Here is a 25666-nt window from a genome sequence, read left to right on the forward strand (position 1 = left end):
CTTAGTTCTTCGGTAAAGACTTATGAACAGGGAAGAAATAGTTGCTCGGGCTTCAGGTTCAAACATAATTTTCTAGCATCTAGAAATAAGAAGTAAATTACTTAAAGGTCTAGAAGTCATTAACATAATACATCTAAGGCATTTTTCAGGTTTATCAGCATCCAAACAGATTCAGCTTCTTATTTTTCTCCATATTCACTGAAGAGAGTGAGCCTCCGAGGCTACACATTTGTTTAACAGCGTGCACCTGGGCTTAGATGCAGCACAAGTGCCCATACTGGCAAGAAGCCACATACAGAAGTTTTTCTGTAGTGCTAAAATAAGGCATTCACAAAGCAATGGCACACATGTGATCTCAGAGTTAAAGCCTTCTGTACTCTCAGCTTTGGTTCCTCCTACAGAGTAAGCTGCTGGAGTCATCACAAGGGTATTTGCAACTTAATAGTACTTCTGTTGTGGTATTAAGATTACTAGATAAGGGGGTCGATTAGATTGGAAAATGCCTCCCTATTTTCATCGAGCTTGCCTTGGTATACTAACAGCCTGCTGACCCAGCTTGGTGTTATCATCTTGCTTTTAAGAGCAAGAAAACAGAATATAGCAGCTTTTGAAACTTTCCTTACACTGTGAAGACTCGTTCTTTCAGCAGCTTCTGTTTATCACTGTGATTCTTCAAGAATCCACAGGCAGCAGATTAGCAGTTTGTCAGTCAGTGATTTACTGGGACAGAGCAAGCAACACATGCTCTCTCCAACTCCTCCTTCCCAGTGCCAGCATGTGAGATCCCACAGCTCCAGACCTCATTTGCTCATGACACAGCTTTAAATGGTCAGGCTCTGAAGAGCAGCAACACAAAGAGAGCAGGGACAATAATCACTGCGCTGGTATTTGAAAAGACATCCAGCTCAAAGCATACTTGGAACAATTTGGCTTCTCCGTCTGCCTTTAGCTTTAAAACACCAATGGCTAACCCTGCCTCTGAAATCTGCAAAATCTGCACCTGTCAAACTGGCAATGTGCAAATGTGAAAAGGCAGACAGCAGATGTGCAGCAGCCAGGGCATCTCCCAGTCCTGGCTAGGAGAACTGGAAGGCTTCTCCTGCACATCTACCAACTCCTTTCTCCAGCCACCACATTATTTCTGTATGACACAAAGAACTGCGTTATCCAGCAAACTGGGAAAGAAGCAAAACTGCTTGGTATCTCCCCAAAAGAGCCTCAAAGCCTGTGGCCCTTATATCATGATGAAAATAAAGGCAAACCTTTAAGCTAAGCAGGAGTGCCTGTTAGAACATTTGCATTAGAGTTCAGCACTAATAAACAGACAATAACAGCACCTGAACTGACATCCAGATACACTGTAGTTGTTTACAAGCTCAGTAGTTTAAGTATTCAGCTCAATCTTTCATGTATAAAACTCCCACATCTATGATTTGTTTTTCATTTGTGCAATCCGGAATTTTTTTTCATGCAAGGTACAAATTCATGAGTCCCATTTCTCATGCAAATTAAATAAAACTGAAACACAGGAACCTGATAGACTCGGCTACAGTAAAAACAGTAGATGGACTGAAGAACCAGTTCTCAATTCTGCTGTCACAGTTTCTGCCAGATCACATACAGCAACAATCCAATTCTACCTTCTGGCTGAGTGTATCCTTTTATGGGGAAGAGTGTTGGAAGAGTCAACAGGTAAAGGAAAGCATTTCAAAAATGGGATGAGGGTGTGAAAAAAATTCCTCTTCCAAATTGCAAGGATGGCTTTGACATGAACACCTACCTGAGGAAAGGGCAAAACCTGTTTATGCATGTTGCACTTTGAATTGAGTTGGGAAAGACTAAAGCCGTCTTTCCCATATCTTTTCCCACGTGATGAGAAGGGAAATGCTACAAGCTGAAAGCATAAGCAATTTTGCAATAAAATCTTTGCAGTGCACCAAACCTTAGCATTAAATTGGCAATGTTGCCAGGACACAAGCTATATTCCAATCAGATTATGTTGCATTAATCACATTTGCACACAATAAAACTAGTATTTTTCAAGCCTCATTTCCCCTCTTTTTTTCTGAAACCGTTTTCAGCAGCCATTGATAATTTCATTATCACTTTCTGGAGAACACAGAAACAGCAATGAATTAAGCACAGGAAATTCCAAAACAGAATTCCAAATGAAAGCATCCTGTCTACTGGTATTACCTCTTATCTACTTCAGAGATAGAAGATAAACTTTCAACAAGGCCATAACTTTTGGAGAAGAGTAGTCACAGAGGAATCTTTTCAAGCACAATTGAGTTTGTAATTCTTACTATCCCTCTCCATCTGCCAACGGCCCAGTGTGAAATTACAGCCAGTTTGGGAACCCCACTGCTTTAGCTCTGCTCCTGTCAAGGGACATCTATCCATCACCTCATTGTGCAGCCTGTCCCATTTAAGAGCTGGTAATGCCAAGGCTTCCTGCATTATTTGGATCCAGATCCAATAATTAAGTGTAGCTCATACTGAGTAGGAAGCAGCCAAATAAAAGCTGTGTGAAACCAATCTCTCTGCTGCATTTCCAATGGGTGTCACCAACTACTCAAGCTCAGGTGAGTGTCACTGTGAAGACTCTCCAGTGACATACCTTTATTTTATTTTATGCACTTAGCAGTAAACACAAAACAGAGAAGACTGTGAATCTTTTGGATTGCATGCAACATTTTCCTTTACCAAAGCATGAGCAGTTTTGACAGTACTGGTGAAAACAGGCAGGCAGACCAGAATTGTTAGTGACTGTTGATCTTCTGGCTGGATGAATAAGCAGAGATGAATCACTCAGATAATAAATGAAACTACTATTTAGCAAACAAAAAATAACAGCAATAGGACCTTCAGTCTCTCTGATTTAAACAGGAATTGTTCAATAATTCTCAGTTGTGCCCTGACAGCAATTTCAGCCCTGGGTGTAACGCTGTGGCTTCCCAAGGAGCGCCGCAGGGAAGCGGCAGGGCCTCGCTCCCAGGCTGGCAGGCAGCAGGGTCAGAGGCAGGGAATGAAGGGCTGCATAACATCACAGAAACTTGTCTTAACCTCCACCAACAGCAAGGGCTGAAATAGCTGATGACTCCTGCTTGTGTCAACTGCTGCAAGACTTTAAACAGAAACTACTTAACTAAGCACACAAACCACAGCCAACCCCTGCTGCCCTTCCTGCTCCTTCCACTTGGCTCCCACTAACACCTAGCTTTAAAAAGCATTATTTTATGTACTAAATGTGATTCCCAAACAGACTGAATAGGAGGAGGACAGCCAGTTTCATACAAAACACACATTTCTGAGCCTCTAATATTACTGTATCTAACATTAACCTAGGGAGATTTGGGAGTTTCCATACATGTAAGAGATCTTTTTCACTCCATGAGAATACAACAACAATTCTTTATGGGAAAACAAGAAATCTAAAACCTGTGAGAGTTATTTCAATTTGCTTTCATTTTATTTTCCCAGCAGTCAAAATTCTAGATGTAATCACTGTGATTACAAATTCAGCTATTTAAGGTTCATCATCTCTCAGACAAAAAAAGCTAAAACCTTCGGGCTCTTCTACACAAAAAGACTTTGTTTGCCCAACCCAACCATATTTCTCAACGCTATGCAAGGAAAGAGACAAGCACAATCAGGGAACACAGGAGTTATTTACAAAAATTCAAAGTTTAACCTAATTTTGGCTTGAAAGCTAACAAAATCACTGTGCAAATGCTGAATCAGACAGCCTTGAAATATTTTAAATTCTGAGTTAAATGTTCTTTAATTTAATAACTCTAAGAAGTGCTACTCTATAAAATAACACATGAAATTGTACTTTATGTGCAATGTAACATGATGATACTAAAACTGCTCTCAGCTGGCAAGCTGACATTCTCAGACATGCTGGTAGTAGAACACGATCACTGCAGTGTGTGCATGGTAGCTGTTACTACAGACTTCAAAATGCAAATGCCATGTCCCTACCAAAATTAGATTATTCTAGACAGAAAAGATGGTTATTGTAAGTTGATCTGCATCCTTAAATTCATATGGTACAGGAATACAACTGTCTCAAGCTTCTAAAGTTCAAAATACATGAAATGATTCTGAGTTTTCTGGTACTGAACCACCTCCTAAGGAAGGCTTTTGGTGCTACCAGTGGTCATTGATTTGGAAAGAAGAAACAGACAAGACAGGAGTACTTCTTTACAAGACAGGTAATTCAATGTGTATCAAAATAATCATTCTGAGATGGCAAATGTATGACTGTCATCAGTCTATTTCTGATGTGAAAGTACACAACAAAAGGGGATGTCACATACAGATTTTGGCAGGGTCAATGACTCTACCTGCCTTAAGTTGTTGAATAGGAAGATTGTGCTTGTACATTTTAAAAAACTTTACAGAAAAGTAACCGAGCAATGTCTGAAAGTATAAATGCAGAAAACTAGATGAGGAGCTAATGTCACTGGAGATGCTTCTGTTCTTTTCTTTGGCCTATTTACGTGTTTTGAATGGTCTCCAAAAGGCTTCTGCTCAGCATGAGCCATCTGGTATGCAGATACCATTTCCAGATGTTAAATTACACATAAACTGGCTTTATTTTCTTAAATTTTTTTTAATCAAGAGAAGTAGCATGTCCATGTGAGTGAGTGGGTAAAGGATAACCTGACCAATCAGAAAACACAATAGGGTCTCATGAATACACTGACTATAGCATATTACTGTAATATTTCCCTCGTTCCACTTCTTCATTACAACTTCCAATTAATTTATTATAATTGTAATCATATTCTAACACTGCACTCTTTAAAGCCCCTGCAGTGGATAGTATTTTTTCTTGTATGCAAGCTATAAGTAGCTAATAATGGTCAGAAAATGAAAGCCCACATGGAGAGGAAAGGATGACTCTGAGACATAAGAAAATAAACAGGTAATTTCAAAGGTTAATTTCCAGTCTGAGTGGAGAAAAGGGAAATAGTACTTACCAGTCATAATGGTTTTCATCTGCAAAAGGCTTTCCAACCTAATTACATTCTCACAACTCCTAGTGAAATGATCTGCAACTATTATCTCTGTTGTACCATGGAAGAAGTTACAGGACAGCAGCCTACCCCAGAGGGGGCCAGATTTCCAATTTTCTGCTCAGACCACATCCCATTTCTTTTTCTGCCTCACACCCTGTCTCTCAACTCCCCCAAAGGCACTGACTTCGCCTGCTCAGCTGGAGCACTGTGATCTTTCAGCCTTGGAAGCCCCAGGTTTTTATGTCCCTGGTACTGCTTTAGGACGCTTGAAACATTCACATTTTTTCCATTCATCAAATCAAGCATCATTTTGTGGATAACAACACATTTGCCATGTGTTTACAGGAACAAGGAACATTTGAGTAAAATGAACAGTCAGATAAGTGAGGACAGTGCTGAAGCTGTCCTTCTGTCAGGATGGAAATTAGCAACAAACTTCATGCTCCAAACCAGCGCCACTGGGATCACCTGGGTCCTTGGGAAGTGCCACCACTTCCTTTGTGAAAGGTACAGAGATGTTTTTCTGTTACTGAAGTGAAACCCACAGCTTTTTATTTTCTTTTTTTTAGCATTTATTCTCGAACAACTGTTTTTTGTGCACCCCTTAAAAGCACTGCCACAAGACTGTCACAGCAGAAACACAAACAGAAAGCACATGCCTGAAGTCATACCCAGCACAGATTAACAGTACACTTCATAACTTAAAAAGTGGCAAGAACTTTAAACAGATGTATAAAAAAGGTGGGTAACAGCCAAACCTTTTATATGTAACTACTTCCTTGTAGATAAAAGAACACAAGAAACTGATCTAAATATAAACTGCAATTACCTGCCACGGTCTCCAAAACTGCTCCTTGCAGTTGAACCATGAGCCTATGGAAACCTTCCTGCCCTTCACTTAGCCTCTGACCCCAGCTCTGACCCTCACACTGTCCCCAGCCACATTACTCATCTCTCATTCCTTCTCAGTACACAGTAACCAGATGACCATAGCTCACATACTGCATTAACCTATTATTAGGTGACCCTGACACCCTACCTCACGTTTTCTCAGTTCACATACACAACAGCTCTAAACTGAAATATTAGTGGTGATAGGAACTTTTTATCCATAACCTTGGAAGTGGTAATGAGAAAGAAGGCAGGATGGTACATGACACCCTCAGTTACAGCCTGTGTGATATTATAAGCTAGGAAAGTGGAAGTGAGCTTTTTATCTCTTCCTCCCTTAAAACACATAACATGAAAGTCTGACTATGAAGAAAATGGTAGCTTTATTTCCTCTCATCAAAAGTCTCAGGGAATTTTCCTGTTGAATATCTGAAAGATGGAGAAGTCATGCAAACAATTTTATGAAACCAAAAGATCTTATGCAACCTCCCAAAGCTTATCTGTCATAAAGAATGGGCAAAGCTTTACAAATTAACTTGTTCAGCTGACACAAAGCACTGCCCCTGTCGTGCCTCTTCTCAAAATTAGTCACTGATGTGGAAGGGGAAAGAGGAAAACCTATTGAAAAATCACTCTCCCAGGACTAGAAGAACCTGCTGGCCAAAGGTGTAGCCTGCTATGTGCACCAAGGATGAAAGAAATCACCTTGTTATTCAAAGCCAAGCATGCACAAGGGGCATTGTCAAAATACAGTGGAATCTAAGGAAGCAGATGCATTAAGCTTTGGTTTTCTCAACACCCATAATCACTTGGAACTGTACCACAGTAACATGGCTTGGAACCAAATACAGCTTGCAGATTACAAATTTAAGGCAAACACCTAAAATGAAAGTGCAACAAATAGTGAAAGATACATTTACTAACAGAAGAAGCACCTGCTAACTGGAGTAGCCCAATCAGCTTTTTGCTGTTTTTTGCTCAGCAAGAAGCAATATTCCAAACTAAGTCAGTGTTCAAAAAACTTAAGAAGATACTCACCAGCAAGTGTGTAGTCCATATCAAAACCAAAGCACTTTATCTTTTCCATGGCTAAGCTTCTGTTTACGAAGACCCTGAAAAGAAAGAAGAAACATCACCAGAAGTACAAGCATTTTCAAAAATACTCACTTTTTAGAACAAACACATTCTGCCACTGTCAGGATGTTGGGCTTCCATAGGTCAAAATCAGCAAATATACCTGAAAACAGAGTCAAGTCTCATTTTTTGCGAGTTCTCCTGAAGGAAAGCCATGACTTTGCAGAATTATTCTAATGACTGGTATGCTCTCCAAAGACATACACGCATGCATGCACACTCACACGGCCTTCCATGTGACCTGCAAAAATTCCTAAGAATACAAGTGCAAAATCTCCTGAAGCAGAATGCAGACCTCAAAGGATATGAAACTGGAAGCAGTGATGCAAAGCAATATAATTCACTTGATTAAAACAAATAATTGGTAAAAGATAAGAAGGAAAATAAAATAATTTCTGCAAATAAATTCACAGCATTTGCCTCCTATTTCGAACTACATCTGGAAATTCAAAGCAAACCCAAACAGATCCATTTTCACCAATACCATTAAAAATGTAATAAAGGTCTGAAAAAGAGTAACTGAGAAAAATTTTCATACACAAGATAAGCCATTTCTATTGTGAATTTTTTTTATTTACATCTCCTCTGAAACTTGCCAACTGCTATTTTGTAAATTAGACCTTTACCATTAATGCTTATTACAAAGAGACTCTATGCTGAATGCTTCCAGGCCCTTTTAGATGACAGCATTAATACATGATATCCAATTTAGTTCAAGTAAGTAACAGGGTAAAGAAATAGGTCAGAGAATACAACAAAAGCTTTTCTTGCTTCCTGTTCCAACTACGACAGTAACTAAGCTGCTTATGTTTCCCCAGAACTTTAAAGCATAAAGCAGATCTGTAATTCAACAGGACTTCTTTCCACTGGCTTATCTGAACCTTAAAACTGAACTCGTCTGTGGAGGGGAAGCTGAGCTTTTCAACACCCATCTCAGACCAAAATCCCATGCACTGCTCGAGCTGTGATGCCAAGACAAAATTCTCCTGTAGGAGAAAAGTCCCAGAGCCTTCACCTGTGCTCTGATTTCAGCATGTGAAAATTCTCCAAATATTTACTGAGTGCACTGCCCTCAGTGCAGTAATTATCCTCCTGGGACGCGGCATCGGCTCAGGGACGGTGAGACGCAGCGGAGACGGCAAGTGCGCGTTCGGAAAGCCAGGAAAGATGGGGAAGCCAGGAAAGATGGGGAAGCTGGGGAAGCTGGAAGGAGCCCCGGGGAGGCTGTGCTCCGGGCAGGTGGCCGGCATAACCAGCCCTGTCAATCCCACAGCCCGGATTTCAGCAGCGATCCGCTCAGCCCAGGCTGCTGCTCCTCTTACCTCATCTCTCACCGATGTGCTCCCTGCTCAGCTCGCAGCAGTCTGATTCATCTACTTGTCTGAATCATATTACAAAATTCCTTTAAAGCTTCCCTGGTACCCATGCAATTTTGCTTGGATCTGATTTGACTTCAGAAGATCATTATGCCTGAACCAAGCCTTAAAGTACTGTATATCTTCTTGGACAGTGTTCTAGAAAACACATCTGTGGCTAATTTAACCAGTCACTGGATATTGTTGTTGTTCCACACAAATCCACTTGGAATACAGTTTCTCTGGCAGTAGTGTACTTTCCCTCTAACCTTGCACACTCTCTCTGGGAGTCACTGTTTCCTGGCAAAGTGCCTGCCTTCGACAATGGGGCTTGTCACTAAGGGGCCTTGGAGGTTATACATGACGCTCTTTTCTGATAGATTTATGAATTTCCTAAAGAAGACAAAGTGATAGGATGAACACTGGAAACCGGTAGAGAAATGCCTTTTGGAAATATGAGATGGGCTCGTAAGTCACTAAAATTCACTCCTGAAATAGCTGGCTTTTGAGTAGGTGGAGCAAATTATCTGAATCTGCAATCTGAATCCCTGTTTGTCTTTTAACATCGAGACAGCTCTGATTTACAAGAGACCAAGGAGAAGCACTATTTAGTACTAAATACAGTCTGATACTTTGTACGATGCATATGATTACATGGTGCTGCTGCTGCTGTCAGGAAACATTATTTATTAGCTAATTCAAGCATAATTTCTGATCTCATGTTTGTGCAGCTTGTTTCTGAGAATGCAGAGCTTTAAGAAGGAATAACATATCTCCAGGAGACACCGGCAACATTTCTTTGTCTAACCTGCAGAGTCCAGTTCTGCTCTTGCCTTTAGGCTTAACCCCTGCAGCACAGTTTTCTGACTGTCTTTATAGGACAGGAGCAAGAAGGGAAATTTAAAGATCACAAGATCATTTCAGAATTGCAACACTTGGTAAGTTTGCCAAATGAGGACAAAAACCACCAGTGCTAAGACACAGCTGAATGCACTCACAAAAAGGGTAATATGACAGTGCCTGTGGAAGGCAGAAACAAAGGAGCTGTGACCCAAGAGATCCGTTCCAGTCCAGTCTCCTTGTGTTTAAATGATGATAACACCAAGCTGACCAAAATCCATGGAAAGATCACCAAACCTCTGACAGATGTCATCCTCTGCTTTTGTAGTATTTAGAAACTGAACCCAAAACCAGCATACCTTGAGACTGAAGATCTGGAAAAGTTTTCTGAACAACAAAACAAATAGCACCCACTAGTATATTTTTGTTCCAAAATAAGTCCTTTGGAAAATTACCATAGCAGCACTCTTTGGTAACAGCTGGTGAAGATGCCTCTTTCTTCACCAATTGCACTTATTGCCTATGACCTATAAACTGCACTGGCAGGGTCTAATCACACCCCAGGCTGGCAGATTTCAAGGCATCCTACCAACTGATCTGACGTGGTAATTACTTCACCCACCAGCGCTGGAGTGAGACAGAGCAAATATTAAAAAAAGCTAAAGAAGGTTATTACACAACATGTTCAGGACAGGAAATGAGAACACTTTAATCAATTTAAACTTGCATACGCCTTGGCAGATTAAATGCAGACTAAACAGTGGTTAAAAAAAAAAAACAATGATCATTTTTACTTCTCTTGTGAAGGCCAAAATAGATGTTGGTTTATTTTGTAGGCACTCAGGACCTCAGTTTTAAATCCTGATAAAGAAATCTCCCACGAACAGTGCTCCCCTAGGCACAAGGGAGTAAGCAGCTACTGAAAAATATTTACTCCCAGAAATGGACCAGCTTAATTCAGGATTTTACTCAAAGTAGTAAATATCTGCAGTGTCCTAGAAACTAAAATTAAAAGCCGAGATTAAATCTCTAGCACAGTTTCTGGGAAGAGCCAGGTGCTTCCCAGAAGCTGCAGACTTAGCCCATTCCAAAGCTGCCCTTAAATTCTAATTGAAGGTACACTCAGCCTGACTACAAGAATACTGATCAAATCACAGGATCACAGAATGGTTTGGGGTCGAAGGGACCTTAAAGATCATCACATTCCAAGCCCCTGCCATGGGACACCTTCCACCAGATGAGGTTTCTCCAAGCCCCATTCAACCTGACAGGGTGTCTGTTGGCTACAAAAAGGTAACATCTCCTCAGAACAAATGCTATAGAGAAATTGCAGGAGTTGTTTTTGATGACTATAGAGCAAGAGCAACCCGAGGGCCCTAGGAACCTCAACCACCTAAGAGAAAAAATCCTCTGGTCATGAAAGGAAAGGATGAAATAAGTTTTTTTACAGCTCATCCAGATGAACAAAAATCAAAGAAGCTTCTAGATTACAAACAGCAGAAATAATGTCAGAATAAGAGAAAAACTAAAACGATCTAACATTTTTAGGCAAGGAATTTTTAATGTAGAATAATTTCTCCACTTGCCAGAATCAGAAGAAATCACACTCTCCCTTCCTCTGAATCTGATTTTTTCTATTTAGAAAATAGTCACTTCAACTGGAAGCACTGGAGTTAAAATTTAAGCTGTTCTAAAAACTTCACAGCACTGGGCAGTAAGACAAAACAAACTGCAGGCACAGCACGAGAACACCCTCTGCATTCCCTGTGCTGAGGCAGAGGTGAGGATTGCCTAAACCCAGCTCCACACCTGCATGCACCAGAGCACCTCCTTTAACAGGACACTGCCTTTCTCTTGCCTGCACCTTTTCCTCCCGATGAAAACCCAAGCTTCACATTTCTGCTCTGAGGAATATCCTGCATTGTGGACTCCCTGTCAGTGTGGCTGGAGTGACACAAGGCGTGGAGCATGTGGGGAAGGCACTTCCAGGGACCATGTCCCAGCTCCATGGGCTCTCTGAGCACAGCTGGGACTGGGGAGCAGCACCTGGACTTGGGTGGCTGAGCCTGACACAGATCCCCACCTTTGGAAAAATGGACATGAGGAGCTGTTTTAGGAAACCTTGAAGCATATTTCCTCTCTAATGAGTTCTGCCTCAAATATAAACCCTGCAGCTTGGCCACAGCAGAAGGCTCTCAATGACTACAGTATTTATTTTTTTTTTGAGCTCTATGGATTGTGCTGGGTAAGAGAAAAGTGTGTTGCACTGCAAGGAAGAAAGAACTGCTGAGCATGCAGCAGGGAAGCCACAGCCCTGATAGCCACAACTCTGCAATTCATAGTCCTTTACATTTTCACAAGAGAACTGATCTTGGTTTTGTTACTGTCCTTGTCAATCAATTCTGAAGCAGGAACCTAAATCCCAACTCTTCTCAAGTAACGCTGGAGAGGAGCAAAGACAGAGAGGGAGAAATGTTTTTATTTTATTTGTGCAAAACCTCTAAAGAACTGTATGCCCTGAATGAAATTTATGTGCATAGCAGTCTTCTAGGTTGACCAGCAAAATAAACAAAATGCACAGAACTTTACAATTAAGGAGGAACTTGGCACTTGGCTCACAATTCCTCACAGCACAGAAATGAAAATGAACAATGTGAGGCAAGGTTTCTGGAACAGAGAGCTTCATAATAATTTTCCAAATGTGTCTAGAAATACCTTGCAGCAATTAGCATTTTTCTGGGCAGTATGTTTCACTGGAAATTAAATAAATACAAAGAAAATTGCAACACTGCTGAGTGGAACAGCAAATACAGTGGGAGCTGGCTAAGCATGACCTACATGTGTGTTTAAAAAAGCCTGTGGTGGACAGTTGGGCTTGAGCCAACCACAAACCAGGGACTAACTAGCCAGAAGGCTCAGATTCCCGCTTACTCAGGGTTTAGGAACTTTGGTTAATCTTCTCTTTATGGACAACTTCCATTTTTTTAATAAGCTAGAAGATTTAAAAAGAAATAATGGGAACTAAATGGATTAGCTTTTAACAGTCTCCCACGCCCAAGGTCCCCGTGGCCTCTTTAAAAAGGCGAATAATGAAATAAACATCCCTGCACTGTTATGACAACTCAGTGTCCTCAGTATGACCAGCTAGTCCCCAGATGTGGTCTGCTTGGGGACTTGTGTCACTGCTTGACATTATAGTTCTGGTCTCAGGTGACTTCCACCAGCAGCAGCAAACCTCCCCACTGACCTTATTTATCTAGTACAAAGCACGTGAGCAATCTAAAGAAGATACCACCATATCATCCAAATGTCTCATCTTTGTGTGCTGGATGTTTTGGTAGCTGCCTTAGAGAAGAAATAAACTGCTTTAAATTTTTAAAACCAATGAAATTGTTCTTTTGCCAAGTCCTGCCTCTTCAGGCAGGTATTGACCATTCCATATACTATTTTTTATCATACCACTTTGGTTTTATTTTTTAATTCTACATTGTCGGAGTTCTGTTTTATTCCTTCTTCAACCAAAGATGAATATTCTGCATGTTTGTAATCGTATTTAGAGATAGTATTTGGGCTTTAGGGGATGACATAGTATCAGACAGGGGAAACAAAAGAAGGGCATAAAAATTTCCTGGCCACTTCTAGTAACATTTCCAACACCATGCCCCAAAATTTCACAAGTCTAACTGTCCATGCACAGTTATAGTGACATTAAGGTGTAAACTCCAGTAATGACTGGATTCAAAGCCTGATGAGGCTCTATCCAGAAACACAGATATAAGCACTTCCCTCTGAAATTCTGCAGGAATCAGATGCAAAGAGAGAGCCTTGGCCATTTCTGTTTTCATTGTTTGGGTTTTCTTCCCAGGCAACAGCAAAGTGCCAAGAAGCTCACACATGGATTCCATCCCAAAATAACACTTGTCTGCTCCCTGAAACTATTAAAGCTAAGGATCATGGGACATTTACAACGTAATTTCTTTATTATTAATTTGGCAAGTGGTGTGCTTTTTTATAAGCTCATCCATTCTGCTTGACACACTCCCTCTCCCTCCTGCAGTGTCTAAAGCACTAAAGCAAAACAGAGAGAGCCACACGCTCCCTCTGTCACACACATGCCACCACACAGGTCCCAGGAGGCTGCTCAGACACACGAGGACAGACCACGGCCAGCAGAGCCTCCAGAGCTGCCCAGGACATGGGAGCACCACGCGTGGCCTGTCCAGTTGTGTTTCATGAAAAGAGCACTTTCAGACTGGGAAAGATTTGTTCTGGTCTTCCACCTCAGTGAACTGATCATTTTGAAACGATTTTAAATATAAACAGATGAACAGTTTCAAGTCTCACAGCCTTGTTTATACAACATTTCCACCTGTTTGCAATCACTGATGATCCAGTAACAATTAAATGAAGAAACAAGATTAGCAGTGAATAGCCCAGAGTCTACAAATTTGAACAAGCTAAAGTACATCTTTGATCCAGGAAATCAAAACAACCCATTGGCAATCCTTTTGCTTTGTCATTATAAAAACATATATTATTTTTTAATCCAGAATTTCAGTGTACAGTACCAGCTAAAATCACTTATATCACCACCGTAACATGCTCTGAAAGCAAACTGAAGTACAAGCTATGAAGCAACTTACTTAATACTCTATCAGCAGTCAGGAGGAGAATTAGGATTAGGAATCATGATGCCACATGCCCTGCACTAGCCAGTAAACAAGAGAGCAAGAAAAAAACCCAACAGTTAAAACAACAACAGACACCCCACATTCAGGATAAGAAGTCTCAAATTAATCTGATGCAAAATGGTAGAAGCATCCCAAAGCCAGTATGTTTAACAAAAAGACCATTTCAGCCTAAGTGCTCTGTTAAGCCAAAACCACAGATAAATAAATATAAGTGCAAATACCTGTTTCCTGGATCTTGGTAACTGTCAGTAACAAGAGTGGATGGAACACCAACTTTTTCCATTATTTGCTTTAACTAGATGGGGTTGCTATTTAAACACTAAAGAGCTATGTGAGATAATCCAGAGGGTGCCTAGAAGTGCTCACTCCAAGTTAAAAAATAGACACTAGGGCAATTTGGTGGCTCAGAGTCAACCTAGTTCTTGCCTAATTACAATCACATTAAATGACAGCACTCCTCCTAACAAGTGATCTAGTGATTATCCTCTACCCGGAAAAGTCAACAAGCAGCACACGAGGGAGGTGGCCTCACCACCACACACAGCAAGGAAAAGCCTCCCAAGAACTGCACATCCATTTTATTTCTGAATTAAAATCTGTGTTGCCAATAGCACAGCAGTGCAGTATCCTCTTACCAGTGACCTCTGCTAGAGAATGAGTAACATGTAGCTTGCATATTAATTCATCTTCAGACCTCACCTCCAACAGGCGCCAGCAGTGTTGTGTAACAAGGTCTGACAGCAACACCAGCCAACCAAAGGCTTTCATTAAAGTTGTTAGAAATTCCCTGAAGATAAAACCCCACCACTTCTCCTCCCCAACAGATTTTTCTGATTCTATAGCTATATAAATTTGATTCTGAACATTCCTGCCCATGGCATTCAGATATGATTACGATACAGTCATTATACTCTGAGTCAGTATGCACTACACCAGTTAAACCAGTCTCAACTGGGACTTCTGCCAACAATTATTATATGTTGAACATCTATCCCTCAATTATGATACAATTATAAGTGCAGCATCTGAAAAAATACATTCCAAGTAAGAATGACCACCGTAAACTATGACTATTAGAGGGATATCTTCAGAGGTAATTTTTTATAAGTTTTTTAAAAGTTTCATGGCCACAAGAACATTTATATATATTTTTAAGGTAAACTATTTTGCTTTTGGAAGCTTTTCCCCTGATTTTGTCTGAATTCATTAACAATTCAAGCGTATCAAATCTGGTGTATTTTATGAGAACAAGAATGTTAAATTGATTGGTCTAGGTATCTCCACCGGTATTTAAGTAAGCATGAAGCAAACAAACAGCGAAACAAGTTTTTCAAATGTCACACTTCAGAAAACTAAGCATTCCTAGCAGCATTTAGAATTTGAGCTCAACTAGGCTTTCAACGCAGGTAACAAAAGCTAGTCCCACTTATTCTCATCTGTAAATGTGGTGTAGCTGCCAAGCTGCTCCAGCCTTTCAGACTGGGCCCATAAAATAACTTTGACTAGCTTTAAGGTAAAAAAAACCAAACATAATAGGTTTAAATTCAATGCTCTTATTGGTTTTGTTTCTAAGTCACTTAGATTCATGTTTTCAAGGATTTTTCCTGTAGCTGCTGGAGTAAGAAAAAAAAAAGACTGAAAGAAAAAGAGAAGAAAAAGAAGAAAAAGAAAATAATCTTGACAATAACACCATGTATGAAATGTATTTTCTATTTCTCTTATTCATAAAATTTGCAGTGCTTCAGCATTACCCAAGAGTCAGAGCATACCTGGACCTTAGTGAAACAAATCTACATCCTACAACTCATGTCTGTGACCAGCACATGTATTCTGCATCTGAAGCATTAATGAAACACTAAAAACTAAAACATCAAACACCAAGGGGAGATAACTTCAGTCATACTCATGTTAAGTTTGCACTTTTTAAAGTAACATCACATCTGTTAACACTATGACCATGAAAACTACCAGAAATAGAAATCTGACAACACTGCCTCTGGAATGAGGTTGTTTCAGATTCTCACAATACTGGATTATCAAAATAACTCTCATGAAACTGGTATACCAAAGCCATTAATAGCACAGATTTATTCTACAGTCTTGGCATCAGGTTCTCTCATTCTCTCCCATTCCCTCCCTCTCTCTCCCTCTTTGAAAGAGGATAGCAATTCCAAAACAAAAATGTGCCTCTCCTTAATATTGTGCCTCCCTAGTATTCCCAATGTTGTGCTTCCCATGAAAATCTGAGATGCTAGCAGCACTTCTGCTTGGTATGTTTTGCCTAAGACATTTCTAGATGCTAAAAACAGGTACCTAAACTTTACCACAGACTAAATTTGGGCTACCAGATCCCAGCTCCTAGTGGGCAACCCTCCTTTATATGACTGCACTCCCATCTTCCATAAGGAAATTATTTCTGAAAGTAAGGATTTCTTACACAGGTAAGGTAAATGTGATGAATGTATGAGCTCTTCAAGACAAGCACAGCTTCCTTTGGATCCTGTACAACATTTAGCAAACTGTCAGCACTTAACCATAACAAATGTTAAGGAAATACTTAGGAAAAATATAGGCATTACTCTGACTTGATTTCTATCAATCTGAATCAGGAGTAACACAGCTGAAGTTTTAAATCAATTTATGACACAAAGGTAAACCTGTCAATGACTGCAACAAGGTGAAGAGTTTCTGACAGGGAATGATATAAAATCCCTCTCTTCTTACATGCTATATATAGTTACATTCATTAAATGCTTCCATATCTGACAAACCAGCTGACAGAGAGATTCAAATAATGGCACCACTTAAGACATGTTGTTCAAACATATTCTTTTGGAAACTGGAAAGCTTCAGAAATGCATCACAGGATCCGTCACTTAGCCCCGGACACTGCAACTTGCACAACCTGGCCAATCATATGATGCACTGAGGCGTTTTTCTCAAATTAGATTCCATTTGGAGAATCAAAAGATATCTAACACTTCCAAAACACTTCCCCAGAAATACCACCAATGTGAATCACAAATGCAATGTGGCATTTAAGCATGAGGTTAAATGTTTCTGTTTCTACATCAGACATACATTTCCCCTTCTGCTGAATATCCTCTCATCATCACACTGTATGACTTCTCAAAATAACGAAGCTAAACTTTGAAGGTACACCTCCCACAAACAGAATACTGACAATTACTAGACACTGTTGTTTTTAACTCTGTAGCAGTCCAGACATCTGATAAGGATACAGACTTCATCCCTCTTTTATGCTCTATGCTTGGAACCTTGAAAGCTGTGGCCTAAATTCTTGGCTCAACCAAACCTCCAGTGTGATCTTGTAAAAACAACCTAGGGCCTGCACTTTGATTCCCAAACTATAAACAAAGAGTGATAACGTTCCTTTTATTTTGAACTCTGATGGTTTTAGGTACACCTAACAATGAAAAGGCTGGGCCCTTGCCTAGTGCTCCTGCATGCTCCTGTGGTCACACAGTTAATCACACTAGGTGTAATTCTCAATCAATTTCTGACCCTATTTGATTTCCTCCTTATTCATATTTGTGCATTCCAGTGTCTAAGGCTCTGCTCTCCCACTGTGCCCTGCAATAATTATTATAAAACCTCTGCCACGGATTATTTATTGACTTGAAACTGTCTATCCAAAATCTGACTTTGATTAATCTTTTGACTGCAATAAGAAGCATATCCTGTCTCACTCTAGTACGTGTATCTCAACTCAGCTGTTTGCAAACTCCTGCAGGCCAATACTGTGCCATCTTCTAAGCTCTCTTCTACCAACAGTCCTACAAGGAAGGTACGAACAACCTTCCTGTTTTACCAACAAGCCAAAAAACCCCAAGAAATGTGGTGATAGGCTCACCGGTGATAGGCTTCCCGGCGGTACTTCTTCAGAGCGTGTCCATCCATGTTTGCAGGGAGATCTGCTGCATTCTGCAGCCGGTCGCTCCATGAGGTTGTCATCTTCAAATGCTTACTTATTTCTGAAAGAGATAGAAAAGAAAAGCTTGCTTGAGTTCAAGGTTTGTTTTGCCAGGCACTCTGCAAGACTTCCTGAGTGGCATGACCTGAGTATGCAGGTCAAGTAAGATGCTGCTCTTTGAGATGTTAAAACAGAGAGCTGGGAAGGCTGTTTTGTATGGCTGCAAAGATATTCCTATCCATTGTGGTGAAAATGCATTTACAAACAGAGACCTTGTTTTCATTACAGAAAAGGGATATTTTTGAAGCTAGAGTTACCAATATGCATTAGCTGTAGGTGACAGAAAACCCTTAATACATGAGATAAATTCAGCAGTGTAAACCGCACAAGCCCCACTGGGACTGACCTTGCCACTTTTACCACAGAGTGAAAACAAAGAGCCTTGTTCCTGGCCATTTGATCTCTAAGCAAAGACAAAGGCTTCAAACTGATGCTAAATTAGCAGGAACAATTGGAAGGAAAGTAGAAAGATGATCCTTTGTCCTCTGCAGGTCAGACACATTCAGGCAGAGCAAGAACACACTGCAAACCTGTAACATGAGCGATGCAAATATTCCCCAGCAGATCTTCACAAACACGAGCACCCCTTCTCAAGTGCTGGCTGTCACCACCAAACCACAGACAGTCCTCATCAGCAGCAGGAAAGAGGGGCACCTTTCCCAATTTTGTTATTGGCACACTGGGGCAATCCTGCTGGCCTGCTCGTCCAGCCAGACACGTGCTGCTGCATTCCCTGGCACCAGGTGGGGTTATGAAGGAGCCCCACACTGGCTCAGTTCAGCTCACCAGTCCAAGTCCTCACCTATCAAAACCAACTGACCAAAAGTGAGGAAAGGCTGAGTAGTGCCCGCTGGTCAGCTGAACCCAGGCTGAGCCCAGCTCAACCTGCCACACCACTGTCATTAGAGCTGGTAGGGAGAACAGGGTGGGAGACACAACCCACAGTGATACCAAATTAGATATTACATGAAACCACACTCTGGTGTAACCCACACACCTGCTGGACTGCAGGTCTTGGCTTGTTTGCTCTTCTTAAAAATAAACAAAAACACCCACAAACTACATGGGTAATAATACAGCAACTACATCTGGACACCTCAAAAATATGACTGCATTCATTTTATAGGAGGGAATTTAATGATTCCAGCAAAGTAGAGAGCAGAGCAAGTGCTGAAACCATTGCTAGAAGTCACAGCACTCTCAATGGCACATGCATACTCCTCAAGGAAATGTGTATAATTTCTTTATTTTAAATTCTATTACAGAGTAACAGTTCCAATGGTCACAGTGCTTTTTAGTATATTTACCTACTATCTGCTGGTCATAAACACCAAACAGAGAGCAGACAGCTTGTCTGTAAAAAATACATTCCTCCTCCTCCAGCATTCTCCCAGTTACTATAACCAAGGTTTACAAATGCATCTTCTGCCACATCCTAAAGGTCACCAAATTCAGGCCCTGGCAGGCAGCCCAAGAGACCGCATGCCATTGCTGAGAGCTGTCCCCCTGAATTCCCTGCCACACACCCAGGAGAGGAGGTCACCACAGCGAGAGGGTGACGGGCCACTGCAGCCAGCCACAACTTCCACAACAGGGCATGCAGGGAGAATCAGCTTCCAAAATAGCCCCAGCCACAGCCACCGAGGGCTTTACAAGTAATTACCAGCTATCTATTTAAGCCGTGCCCAAAGGCAGACAGAAGGCAGCGAGGACACAGATCTGGAGGCCCCTCAAGCACCAGGCTGCTCCCATTTCGCTCGGAAGGCAGGGCACAGCCTGCAGCAGGGCTCCTCAGGGACAGCAAGGGCTGCTCAGGAGAGGAACAGCACTCCCACAAGGGTCACAGCCTCAGCCAAGGCGTGCAGCAGAGGCAGTGATCCGGTAACACCCCAAGTCTGCAAACTACAGCAAGGGCCTGTGCTCTCAGATGGTGGAAAAGCAGCTACTCCACTGACATTCCAAGATGGTCCAGATCATCACAACCTTGGTCTATTCTGAGGCTACTAGCCTAGAGCTCCAGATTTGGGTCCGAAAGACACACTCATTGAAGGCCTCTAAAAGGCACATAAAAAAGCTCTGAAAAAACTGTTGCATGGCAAACCTTAGGAATGTTACACAGCTCTTCCAAACAAATCCAAATCCAAGCGTCCTGCTGTTTAGAAGGGGTACACCACTCTACTTACCCAGCCAGACACATAGCAAGATTCAAGGATTTACACCCACAGACTACACCACAGACATCGTGTTCTGTTTCTTCCCATTTCTTCTGCTTCCCATCAGCACAGCACCACATCAGATGCTGACACAGGTACTAGGCTAGGACTGCTTCCAGAGGCCATCCATGCCAGACAGCCAACAGCACACACTGACAGTATCCTACAAAATACCCTGAAATCCAGATGGCAGAAGAATTTTAGCAGGCTACCTTTATAATATCCATTCTAAAGTAAGGAATCAGTGAAGCAGTTTGAGCTCCTATGTGATGAAATCCTCCTCTACAGTACAAGAAACCAGACAGCATCATTTAATGTGTGTTGGGATTCAAAAAGCTGAGACTTGAGGAAGCCACACAAATCTGAGTTTCCATAATTAGGCAAAGAAGGCCTGAATTATTTTAATGATCCAGCAGTATTTTGCTGTAGATGCAATCAACAGAGTTTGCAGGCAGGACAAGGTTTGTAGACAGAGACAGTATCTTTTATTAGACCAGCTGGAATGGATGGAAAAAATAGACAGGCTCTTGGGTACACAAGTCTGCATGTTTTCAAATTCTAAAGGTTCTTCTAATGAAAAATATTACCTCTACCTTCAGGATTCATTAAAATATTTCTTCTAATGTTCATACAGCATTAAGTAGCAAAAAAATATGCTGAAGGTTTCTATTACACGTACTCAAAGGCAGGCTTACAGCTTAGCAGGCTCCACTGACACTGTGACAACAGCTTGCTGCCCTGAAACAAAACAGTGACAACTGACAAAATATATTGTGAGGGACCTTCGCCATCCAAAAGTCCTACTCATGCTAAAAGCCTCACAGACTTCACTGAAATTGTTCTGTGCTCCAAAACATAAAAACCAGCCTGCTTGCGTGGGTAAGAAACCTGGAACCTGGTCCCTGAATACAAATTCCCTCTTCCAAATAGAGAGAGAAAAATAAGAAGGACAGAATCACGCCATACACTTGTAAGCCACTGGAATAAACATCTAAGAGAGCAGGCAGACAGCCGGGCAGGATTCTCAGCTCCAAGCAACTGAAATATGATGCATCTTTCTTTAGTTACAAATCTATTTTTGAAATCAATAATCTGTAAATAGCTTCACATAAAAATAGAAATCTTTACATAGATAAAGCCTGTCAGAACACATCCCCATAATTTATTGCAAACATGCTCCTTGCTTGTGCTGTCTTAATTAAGCATCTGATACATTTATGGTACAGGATTCCTTTTGAAAAGGTATTTAAATCTCAGCTGCAAAGCTTTGATACAGAGTTGTTGCCCAGCACATATGCTTTGGTCCAAAAGAACATGAGATTTTTAGCATATATTTTGAATTAAGTATATTTGTCAGATTTTAGATGATTTAAAGTATTATCCATAGTGTATTTTTTCAAATACTCATATAAATTAAATAAAATGTTCTGAAGCATTTCCCTTAAAGTTTTACTATTACTTTTTAAATCTTTTTTGGGCAGCAAATAGTTAGAAATTTCTGCACCTGATAATATCTGACATGTTCATGCTAAATGCACTGACTGCCTCTCTTTTTTTTTCTGACTTCATCTTGACACGTTGATGATGCAGTGCCAAATCAGAGGCATCCACACTGAAGCACAGAGACGAACAAAACTCTGGTGACAATCCCTCTATTTCCAGGATATTCTCCGAGAGCTTACAGAGCCGAAAACAAAAGCATCCCTACGTGAAGCCAAGGTTGTAGCGTACTCACACTGACTCACCGTGCACTACAGCAGCCTCTGCTCACATGTTCTGCCTCAAGAATCATTAATACCTTGGCAGCACAGCCCACACACGTACGTGCACAGCGGGAAGCGGGCAGAGAGAAGCTCACCACGCCCAGGGTGCTGTGCTCAGGAGCTCTGTGTCTAGTCGCAGCTGTGGGAGGACAGACTGTGACACCCCTGCCAAGCCTGGAGCAGCTCCCGGCTCCCCGCTGCAGCGCTGCTCCATCCCAAAGTGCTTTGGGGGGGGTCTCAGCAAGGGAGGAGCATCCTAAAATCCTGAGGACTGCAAAAAGCAAAGGGAGCAGGAATAGGGTTGGTTTGTTCGTGACTCGTGTCGAATTCCTGGTCTGGGTCATGACACAGCCTCACGAATAGGGGAGGGGAGGGGAAAAGCGACATCTTCTGCAGCTTAGGGGACTGTCCATGTAAGGGTGGTTAGGAAAAGCAAGTGACTCACTTTCTAGGAGCATTCCACCCCTCCAGTGAGGGCAGAAGTAGCTTGCACCTTGATCAGGCTACGCACTTGGGACAGCAAGCACTGCAAGAGGTGAAATCCACTCAGGACAGCATCACACCCCTCCTGATCCTCTGGGAGGGACAGCAAAAAGGGGCCAGGACTGTGTCACCCCCCTCAATGGCACCTCCCAGTGCCACTGTGTGAGCAGGGGCTGGGCAGGCTCCTGGCCCCACCAGAAGTGCCATCCTCACACCTGCAATCGCAAAGCACTTCACCAGCTCCCACTCACATAATACATTCAGGGGCAGCAAAAGTGCTGTCCCCATTTTGTCAGCTGGGGATAGCAAGGCACACAGAAGGTAATAACACAGAGCAAGTGGGAAGCAAATGCAGAAGCACCAATTCCTCAGTCCCTGTGCAAAAAGTCAGTCTGAGTTCCTAGCGCTGTCAGGATGAATCACAGATACACTGCATGTTCCTAGCACAGTATACTCTTACACAAATTCGAATTTCAATACTTAGCATCAACTGGCAGACACAGAGAGGTCAGCCTGTACCTCTGCGTGACAGAAGCCACAGAGCAGCAGGCTTCTGATGGGCTCCAAGACACAGGGATTGCATGGATGCCAAATGATGCTCTGATTTCATTCTGAATTACAGCCCTACACACTAGCTGTTAGTTCCCATAGCTCCTTCCCTTTCCCCCACAGCCCTGGGATGACAATTCAAACCACTCTTGTCTTTTACTGCCAACACTTCTGCTTGATGGCCAAAGGCAAACTGTTTCCAAAAGGTGTTTTTAATTAGTGATGCTTTTGGAAAACTATTATGTCCATGACTTGAGAAATAAGCAGTGATGCTTGTAAATGATCTAAGTCAGAAAAATTACTTTTTTCTCCTCCCCTCCTTGTGCCTAAAGTTAAATTCTTCTTGAAGATCTTCCACTTCTGTGTGGTTGCCTATCTGACAGCAAGACTTCACATTCATTATGGCAGGACAGGCAGAACACATCCTTCATATTAGAAAATTAAATTACTTCCAAGAGACACTTCAAAGCGTACTCTCACCTCATGGTAATTGAGGTTGGCTTTAAGCAGGATAATTCTGTATGCTGATTACAGGGTATTAAAGAGGTAGAGAGCTGCTGTTAAGAACCTGTTAAGGTTAACCACAGATATGTAGTGAGCTTACAGGTGCCACTTGTGGTAGCCAAAGATCCACTGGATTACATTAGATTAATAACACTCTCCTTGCTCCATGGATCATACTAAACCTCCTAGCTCCAAGCCTACTGGCTCTGACTCCTCCTGCAGGAAGGGTTAGCAGTTACTCTTGGACACCACCAGAGTGCTTACATCATGAAGCTGCTTTTTCAAGAGTGTGCTTTTAGTGAAATTGGTCAAGCATTCCTAGTTTTATGTTCATTTGACTATGGTCTGACCGGTAGACAATGGTAACTCATGGACTACTTCTGAATGGGTAAGATATAAGAAAGGAGAATTCTACTCAACCCATTTATTATGGGATTTGATCTAATTTCAGGCTGAATTTTATCTGCTTTAAAGCCAGATGCTAAAGTAACGTCTATTGTATAATATATTATTAATGTATGTTGTAAAATATATTTAACAAAACCATGCTTATTTTACATGGATTTTTAAATCAGAATATTTCTACTGACAACCATACCCACAGAGCAGCTGTGCATTTCCTAGAGCTCCAGCAATACTCCAGGACCAATGTATTAGACACACTAAAACCCAGAATACATTAATTTGGAGTTTCATCTCATGTTCATCCGTTTCTATCCAAGGAATTATATTCTTTCAGGAATTCCAAGCAGCACTAGTTCAGTAAAATATTTTAAGTATTATTTAATTATCATCAATGTTATGGATGGTTAGAATAGAATTTGGAAAACAATGAAATCTGCAGTGCAACTCTGAGGAGCAAACCTCAAATCTGACCCTGAGTACCATGGGACTATCCATTCTCCTCACCTATCTGCAAATTAGTTTAATGCCTTGAAACAGGAACTCCATTCTCCAGTGAGCTGAGCTCGTAAGTGTATCTTCTACATTCCATAAAGCTCATGCTTCTCACTGTCATTTCCAGAGCTACCATTTTAGTTATTTCCAATTTACTGCTTCTTACACAAAGAGTTTGTTAGGGATAATGCTATTTCTCCACTCCTCTAACTCTAGTGTGCCCCTTTCTCCCAGCACTAGAAAAAAAAAGAAGGATCATACTTAAGGAATGTGAGAGTTGGTCCAGAAGCACAAGAGCTACGTCACAGAGAAGAATTAGCAAACATGAGCTCTCAAAGAAATGCTGCAGCTGCAGGTCAAATGTGATCCTTGGATGTACAAGACTACCAAGCAGGACTCCATGTCTCTCTCTGTCACTAACACAAACTCTGCTGGAAAACTGTCTTCAGCTGGCTGTTCCCACTTAGAAAGGAATACACTGAGGAAGGAATAAAGCTGTGAGAGAGAGTAAGGCTGGAGTGGAAGGCTGCCAGCGTACAAAGAGCAGCTCTGCAGGTGATTTGAAAATTATCTAGAAGCATTTGCACATAGGCTAGCAGCCTGAATGTGGAGGGTTCTCAGTCTAGCAATGACAGAACAAGACACCGTGACTGGAAGTTAAATAAATCAACCAACACAAAAATATTAAGAGAGAAGAGTTAGCTGTGAAACAACAAATTTCTGAAATCATCATCAGAGGGCTCTTAATGAAGTGTGTGGGTGTTTCAATCAGCCTTTTTTTTTCACAGAGTCAGAAATTAATGCAGAAAAGTCAAATGGTCTGAGCTACACAGCAGGTCGGTCAAACTGAGTATCATACCTCAGGAGATTCTTCCTCACCTTATACCCCAGTGCCTCAGTGGATATGAGGCTGAGGCACAACCAGTATTCCAAAGAAACCTCCAGAAAGTGGTTTCACCTGGACAGAAGGTGAATGGATAAGCAAAGGCTCTTCTGAGCCAACACCAATATAAACCACACACTCTGATGGCGCTGGGAAACTCTCCTCCTTGGGAAAAGGCCCTCAGCAGCCTGCAGCAACCTCTGCCACGGAGCTCCCAAACTGCTGTCCAACTGAGCACCTGCCAAAGGCAAGCAGGGACCTGGCTACCACATGTTCTCACTGCCTTTTGTTTCCAGCTGTTAAATTCCAGCAAGAAACATGTAACATAATTCAAATACTTTACTCGTATTGTTTTTCCCATAAGCAATTGCTCTAGTTGCCCAGAGTCTTTCTTGGAAGATTGAAAACGAGAGATTAATTTGATCCCTTTGCTGTAATA

General features: G+C 41.5%; 1 protein-coding gene across 2 annotated transcripts in view; it reads right to left on the reverse strand.

The window, feature by feature from the left end:
- Window positions 1-25666, reverse strand: part of NT5C2 (5'-nucleotidase, cytosolic II) — a 59717-nt gene that overhangs the window by 23750 nt on the left and 10301 nt on the right. Inside the window, exons 2-3 of one of the 2 annotated variants that reach the window (XM_064431184.1) lie at window positions 17816-17936; window positions 6960-7033 (exon numbers count right to left, since the gene is read on the reverse strand). In XM_064431184.1, coding sequence (XP_064287254.1) covers window positions 6960-7033; window positions 17816-17916 — 175 coding nt within the window. In that variant the 5' untranslated portion in view covers window positions 17917-17936. Of the gene's footprint in view, window positions 1-6959; window positions 7034-17815; window positions 17937-25666 lie in introns of those variants that run through there. The other variant, XM_064431185.1, reaches the window with a different exon arrangement.

This window comes from Passer domesticus, chromosome 8, assembly GCF_036417665.1.
Source record: "Passer domesticus isolate bPasDom1 chromosome 8, bPasDom1.hap1, whole genome shotgun sequence".
NCBI classification, from domain to species: Eukaryota; Metazoa; Chordata; class Aves; order Passeriformes; family Passeridae; genus Passer; species Passer domesticus.